The sequence below is a fragment of the Cryptomeria japonica genome, chromosome 10 (genome assembly GCF_030272615.1).
Source record: "Cryptomeria japonica chromosome 10, Sugi_1.0, whole genome shotgun sequence".
NCBI lineage: Eukaryota > Viridiplantae > Streptophyta > Pinopsida > Cupressales > Cupressaceae > Cryptomeria > Cryptomeria japonica.
The window spans coordinates 901,167,747-901,175,415 of record NC_081414.1 but is presented as its reverse complement, the minus strand read 5'-3'; the positions used below and the strand labels follow the sequence as shown (position 1 = coordinate 901,175,415).

General features: G+C 34.5%; 1 protein-coding gene across 1 annotated transcript; it reads left to right on the top strand.

Annotated features, from left to right (window-relative positions):
- The first annotated feature begins 2,641 nt into the window (after positions 1-2,641).
- LOC131032014 (peroxidase 51) lies at positions 2,642-6,343 on the top strand. The gene is made up of 4 exons (XM_057962897.2): positions 2,642-3,500; positions 3,762-3,956; positions 4,535-4,700; positions 5,610-6,343. Exons 1-4 carry the CDS (start codon positions 3,285-3,287, stop codon positions 6,002-6,004), a joined length of 972 nt encoding a protein of 323 aa, XP_057818880.2. The 5' UTR covers positions 2,642-3,284; the 3' UTR covers positions 6,005-6,343.
- The last annotated feature ends 1,326 nt before the right edge of the window (positions 6,344-7,669 follow it).

Here is a 7,669-nt window from a genome sequence, read left to right as displayed (position 1 = left end):
ATGTATGAAAGGATAATTGTGAATTGCTTGCTTTGTTTCCTCAAAAACTCATCTTTCTATCTTCTCAAGGGGGGCAATTTCATGAAAAAGACATCATCATTGTCAAATGAGACAAATCTTCAAATTTTTATGCACATGTTCATGCTAAACATGGGTGCTAGACATGGGTCGACATTCTTCATTTCAATTTTATTTTAATTTTTAAATTTGCATTCATCCAAAGCTTGGCAATTTTCCAAGGAAGGTTGGCCCTATAAACAACCATAGATTTATTTTATTTTTATTTAATTTAACCTCTTAATTTAGGCACTAAAATGAGTCAACCCAAAGAGGGTAGAACTAGTTCATTTTAATTCCACTTTCAAGGTATAGTCAACCTCCAAATAATATTATTTATTCCCAACAATTTCTTAAAGAAATGTCTTTAATGAGGGTCTTTCTTAAATAATGATATACCTTGGCAACATAATCCAACAATGAATCAATAATTGCCTTTGACATCAATGACAATAATCCAACAATATCCCCCTTTGTCATTAATGAAAACCTCGTATGGAGATAATCTATGAACGTATAATGCTCCTCTTGACTCTAATGATCCCCCTCTATTTCTCCCCTTTGACATCAATCGAAAAGGAATCCTCGAAGTTATAAGTTAATACAATGACAAGCTTCCCTTGAATAATGCATTTCATTAGTAATTGGATGAAGAGGAAATCACCCTCAACTTCTATCGAAGGTACTCAAATGTCTCATTTCGAAGAGGCTTTGTGAAGATGTCCATAATTTGTTCTTGTGTACCAATATATACTCCAACATCACCTACTAATCTTCCACCTACTCCCTTAGGAAATGCTATTAGATTGGAATGTGGTTTGTTTAGGAGTGCATCATAAGATTCCTTGATATATATTGATTGCATGTGTGTTACCACAAAATATGGAGTTTGGATGATCATACTCTACCTTGATGTCCCTCTAAGTTTGCTTCATCCAAAGGACCTTATTTCAACAAGAGGTTGCTGCTATATACTTCACTTCTACTATGGATAAGGAGCTTAAGCCTATTTCTTACTTAACCATGATACAAGATTATTTCTTATAAAGCATGCACCTCCACTTGTGCTTTTTTGGTCATAAGTGTTGCCAGCCCAATCCACATCAATGTAAGCTACTAAAGTGAAATCTTCACCTCTTGGATACCATAAGCCAAAATCCAAAGTGCCCTTTAGATATTTGAAGTTTCATTTAATTGCCTACACATGGGTTTCCTTTGGTGCAACCTAAAACCTTGCCACCATATCTACTGCTTGCATAATATTAGGTCTTGAAGTTGTCACATATAACAACTCCCAATCATTGACCTATAGAGAGTCTAATTAGAAGGATTCATCATCCTTACTCTATGCATCCTGTGACCATGGGTGTACTCATAGGGTTGCAATTCTCCATCTCAAATTTATCCAACATCTCCTTAATATACTTGGGTTGTGAAATAAATATGTATTTATCTATTTAAGAAGTTTGCAACCCAAGGAAGAAAGTTAATTCACCAATAATAGACATTTCAAACTCCTTCTACGTCTTCATGGCAAACTCTTGACGCATCTTATTATTGCTACCTCCAAAAATAATATCATCCTTATAGACTATAACATTCAACTGATGATTACCTTCAATTTTGATATATAGTGTTGTTAGCAATACCTCTTTTAAAACCTTTTTGTTATAATACTTGTCTAATCTTAAGTAGCAAGCCTTGGGGACTTGCTTTCAATCCAGAATGTTTTCCTTAACCTGCATACATAGTCCTAATTCTCTAATTGGGTGAACCCTTCAAGATGCTCAATATATACTTCTAAGCTACGATTTAGGACAAAAAAGAGTGGCCTTGGCTTTCAATTAAGACAACAAAGCTTGTTCATTACATGAACAATAATATAAGAATTACCACCCACCTAACTTTTAGGATAACATTTCTTATAAATTGTGTGGAAGCCCTTTCCATTTCCACTTCATTATTTACTTTATTATCTAAGAATTTAGCACCTTCCTTCACAATGACATAGAATATCCACTAATACATAACCTACACTTTCAACACCTAATCTCCTTTAAAAACTCCATCATAATTTAACTTCAATTCTTCTTCCAACATTAATTAACTCATTAACAAGATATTAAATTATATATAATTAATTTTTAATAAAAATATTTTTAAGATATCAAACTTTCAAGAAAAATGTTTCTAAAAATTACCTTAAAAAAGAGTTGTTAAGACTAAAACTTCTAATTAATATAATTTTTTTTATATTTTAAATATTTTTACATATCAAACTTTGAAGAAAAATGTTTCTACAAATTACCCAAAAAAAATTTGTTAACCAAACTCTTATAGAAAAAAGTTGGTTAGTCTCCTCTAGGATCTGAATGCTGAAAGTCACTGCTTTCACACAACTACATTTGCTCTTCCTTTTTTCAAAAATATTTTAAAATTAGGAAACCCTACTGTCTACACTCCATTATAGATAATTGCTTTCAGCTGCAAGTTGGCAAGTTTTTGATTAAGATAATCACTTTTGATTAGAATTGTAAATCAGAAACTAATATTGAATAGATCTGAGATAAACAACCACAAAAAAACCAAAGAAGAAGAACCAAAAAAACGGCACAAAACAGACCCCGAAGAAGAAGCTGTGGGGGTCAGAGGTCAAGCTGCACTTTGTCCCGTGAATTTTTTAGGAAGAACATCTCATAAAGAAAATTCACATGTTTTCTCTGGTGACCGGTGAAGAAAACAATAGTTGAGATGAACGGAGGGGGAAATCTTTGTTTAATGACACCCACGAGGGAGTAAGGCAGTTTCAGATTCCTTTTCTAAGGAGCCGTTTGATCAGTGAACATGCATCAATGTCATACAACGTGCACACCGCATCTCTGCTTGAAAACAATTGTACATACAGATTCTTTTCACATAATTTAAGACTACTCACTGTGTAGCCTTTTTGTTATCCATTGTTTAATAAGGTTGACTGATCTCTTGAGATCATAATAGCACAAGTATTGATTCCTGCAACCAACTTCCATTCTTATATATACTGTATTAGGGATTTCTTCAAGCAGGCAGGTCCTCTGCATATTGGGTTTAAGCAATCTTCATAGATAAGATTAGGCAAAGGGTAGAGCATAAGGGATTAGAAAGGGAGATTGGTTACAGCACTCAGTGTTTAATTCTGGTTTTTCTAGGAAATCAGTGAGGTCTGAAGGACTTATGTACTGTTAACTATGGGGGAAAAGATCAGCCTGGTTTTCTTGTTATTGGTGGGAGTGTGCATTTGTAAAGGATCAGCTCAATCAGCATTGCTTCGGACAAATTTTTATGCCAAATCATGTCCTAATGTTGAGAGCATTGTAGGAAATGTTGTTAGTCAGAAATTCAACCAGACATTTGTGACTGTTCCAGGCACACTGAGGCTTTTCTTTCATGATTGCTTCGTTGAGGTAAGCAAGAGATTGTTTACATTTCTTCATGTTTCAGTCAATTGTAATGTGTCCTAAGAAACCCAAAATTTCGTTTTTTTAGATACGAATTAACTTCTTTTAGATTGTGAAAGACGTGGCTTAAGTCGGTGAAATGGGAAGCATTGCTTGTATTCATTGATTCAGGATAAATGGGACAAGTAGCATTAACATGTGGTGGTATGGTATGAATGTTAGCAATTTAGTAATGTGAAATGGTTTGGTGCTTTTTTTGTGTGACAGGGATGTGACGCTTCTGTGATCATCCAATCTACTGGAAACAATCAGGCAGAGAAGGACTTTCAAGACAACTTGTCCCTGGCTGGGGATGGGTTTGATACTGTAATCAAAGCAAAGCAAGCTGTAGAGAACGTGTGTCCCAATAAAGTGTCTTGTGCTGATATCCTAGCCATTGCTACCAGGGATGTTATAAAGCTGGTGAGTAATTTTTGAAAATATGTAAGAATAGAATCCTAAGGAGCTTGAGGCCTGGGGCCATAAACAGGGATTAGCTATCAACACACTAATACAACCATGTAAAATTTGTGTTTATGGGGTCATGGCATGGTACTTCACAACAGGTGCATAGTTTTTCACATAGGATGCAATTTGGTGAATTTGTAAAGTGACACTTAATCCTAAAGAGTTCAATTGAGCTTCCTAGGAAAAATTTACACTCAAGAGGCTTATGTTTTGGATGAAAACTTTGCAGTACCTTCTGGATTCAAGCATCCTTCCTTGGCCAGGCACTTGCCCTAAATTTCTACTACCAAAAGCATTTCATATGACACTATGCTTAAAATCATAAATGGGCAGGCACTTTTTGTCTTGAATTGCTGCTAGTGCTAGCATAGAAAGCCTTAGGACACTATGCTTGACATGATAAATGCTTGTACAGTTCAAGAATCAAACTTATTTCCTTCAAAACATTTGATTGTCTGTTTTGTAAATTCATTAATGCATTCAATAGATGACTGTTTAAAGAATTAAACTTTTGGTTCTTATGTTATATGCAGGCTGGAGGCCCAACTTATACCGTGGAGCTGGGGAGAAGAGATGGACTCATATCTCAAGCATCCAGAGTCAATGGAAACCTGCCTAAGGCTTCATTCAATCTGGATCAGTTAGTCAATCTTTTCAGAAACAAGGGCTTATCTCAAACAGACATGATTGCTCTATCTGGTAACAAATCACTCCGGCTTCTAACTGTTGTACTCATAATCTATTTTAGCCCTTACCATCTTGGATCTTGAAGTCATTATTGAAGGGGAATGTTAGTGTCATTAAACTTTTAATTTGGTTGTTCCCTTTAGGAAATGAATAAAACCATTCTAATTCACCTGCTTTGAAAAAAAAAAACTACCACTTATTTCATTTTCTCAAGATGGCACATCAAGAAGCAACTCAAGGGACCAAGTCACAGAGTATGCACTATAAACACTGTCTACTAGGTACCCCTCTTTGTTATCTCCTTATTTAGTTTCTTAATCTCACCTAACAGATTCCAAACCTTGTCATTTCTAGTTTGTACTGTTTTCAATGAAAATTGATCTTGGCTGTAAAGTTTTTCTTTTGACAACTTACCACATTATGCTTTAAAGAACCTCTCCATTTGATTCCTAGAAATGTTACCAGAAGCATTCATTAATCTGAGACAAATTCTAGAAACTTCATGGTGTTGTCATATTCTTTTTCCAAGTGTAAGAGGAAAAGTAGATCTTTAAGGTCTCAATCTAACCAGCAGACCCAATCTGACGCTTAATCACTTTGCCCACAGGTAATTGGCCATATCCTTGATTTTTCCACAATCTATATATATATATAGATCACTGCAAGATTTGTTCAAAGAGGATAAGGTTGGGAAAATTGGCGAGTCCATCATAAAGCTTTTTAACAGTGCAAAGGATTGAATCTGCTGCCTATAGACTATCTCGTGAACATTAAAATTCTTCTTTCTGTTCTATTCTAAAAGATCCCAAACTGAACAAAAAGGGGGCTAAAAATTAGATATAACATCAATTTATATAACCCTATAAATACAGTTTGTTTCAAAACATGTTTTACTGATACCATGTTTTCATTTATTTTCAGGGGCTCACACACTGGGGTTTTCTCATTGCAACCAATTTTCAAACAGAATTTACAGCAATCCAATTGACGGGAGTCTGAACAGCAACTATGCAAGCCAACTGCAGGGCATGTGTCCGAGGAATGTGGATCCCTCCATTGCCATTAACATGGATCCCACAACACCTCGTATATTTGACAATGTTTACTACCAAAATCTTATGAATGGAAAAGGCCTTTTCAATTCTGATCAGGTGTTATTCACAGACAACCGCTCAAGAACCACAGTCCAAACCTATGCAACGGATTCCAACACATTTAATGCAAACTTCATACAAGCAATCACAAAGCTGGGTCGGATTGGTGTGAAGGTGGGCAATCAAGGAGAAATCAGAAAAGATTGCAGCCGCTTCAATTAATAAGTGTTGCAGTAGGCTACCCAAGTTCCTACTAAAGAGAGCCAGAGTAGTTTTGTTTTGGCTCCTGTAATTTTTATTTTTATTTAATATTAATTGACTCGTTTGACCCAATGACCAATTGCATATTAGTCAGCCATTCTTGGTTTTTACTCAATTAGTATAATTATGCAACACAGTAAATCCCTTGGGCACTTTGGGCACTCAAAGGCTTTTGTCAGCCCTTTTCATAAGGCTTAGCTGCGATTGACTAACCTGTGTCGCTAACACGCTGTACGAAAGGTCTGTTTTGGAGCAGAGGGCTTGCTTACATTAAGCTCTAGAAATGTATTATATTTGATTTGAAAAATGGACCAAAGGCAACCCTATAATAAAAATTAAAACATATTTATAGACACTTGATAATACTTATCTCTTAATATGATATACCCAAATAAGAGAGGGAGGCTTGTTTAAATAGATTTTCTTCGGGCGAGTTCATGTATATAACGTGAATGCATGAAGGCGTATAAATGAATATGACATAGTGTTTTATTTAATAAATTTAACAGATAAATGATGAGATATTAATAATAATATAATAAAAGATGGAAATTATGAATAATGAATTGTAGAGAAATAATAGTGTAATAATAAGGATTCGTCTGTGTGCAAAGTGACAATGCTATGAAAAGACGAGGGCTTGCTTACATCAAGCTCTAGAAATGTATTATATTTGATTTGAAAAATGGACCAAAGGCAATCCTATAATAAAAATTTAAACATTTTTATAGACACTTGAAAATACTTCTCTTAATATGATATTTTTCATTAATTAATCAAATTGTAATCACTTATTTAATTATTTATCTATTTTCTTTAATGTTTAAATTTTGAATATTTAGTGTCATGGTAGAAACACTTTGTTGGTGAGGTGGCCACCAAGGCTCAAACCCCAGTTAGGCCATAGTTAGGCCATTGTGCTTGCAAGCCTTGTGCATTTACCGAGCTCGATCAAGGCTTATTTTTTCTCACTTGATCTCTAAAAGAGCCTAACTAAACATTAGTTATTCCTTTACATTCAAAAATACATAAAACAATTATAATTTTTAAATTTCATCTTCACCCTCCATCTCGAAACCACCTAACCAACTTAATCTCAACATTTTATTTTTAAGCTAGTCCTTACTACTGATCCTCACATTTGAAATCTATAATCTATAAATTCATCCTTCCATAGGTTATTTTGGGAACTACGGTGAATGTAATGTCATGTTGTCACTGTGAACTACATACTTTCTTCATTTCAGTAGCAAACTTTCAAGGACAATGGCCTTCTGACATAACAAGAATCATTGAGTGAGATTTCACGGTTTATTTCATTCCTATTTTCATAGTTTCTTGCTTTAGCTAAGGTGTTTAATAAATGTGATATAAGGTTTAATCTTAGGGTTTTATTTTACATTTTTCTTTGACATTTTGTCATACACATTCTTGGTATAATTGGTGGCACTTGGTCCCTCTTGAATCCTCTTTTTTGTAACTTTTGTTAACCTAATTTTGTAGATTTTAACTTATTTTTTGAGGAATTTGGTGTCCACTTTTACAAGGATACTTGTAGCTCAAAATAGACCTGATGGTTGAGTCCAAAAGGCACAAGAAACAAAGATTCATATATAATTTGACTTA

Excerpts from the sequence above, each read along its gene's own strand:
- LOC131032014 (XM_057962897.2), top strand. The coding sequence starts at position 3,285 with ATGGGGGAAAAGATCAGCCTGGTTTTCTTGTTATTGGTGGGAGTGTGC. Across the intron at positions 3,501-3,761 it reads TTCATGATTGCTTCGTTGAG|GGATGTGACGCTTCTGTGAT; the intron begins GTAAGCAAGAGA and ends TTTGTGTGACAG. Across the intron at positions 4,701-5,609 it reads AGACATGATTGCTCTATCTG|GGGCTCACACACTGGGGTTT; the intron begins GTAACAAATCAC and ends ATTTATTTTCAG.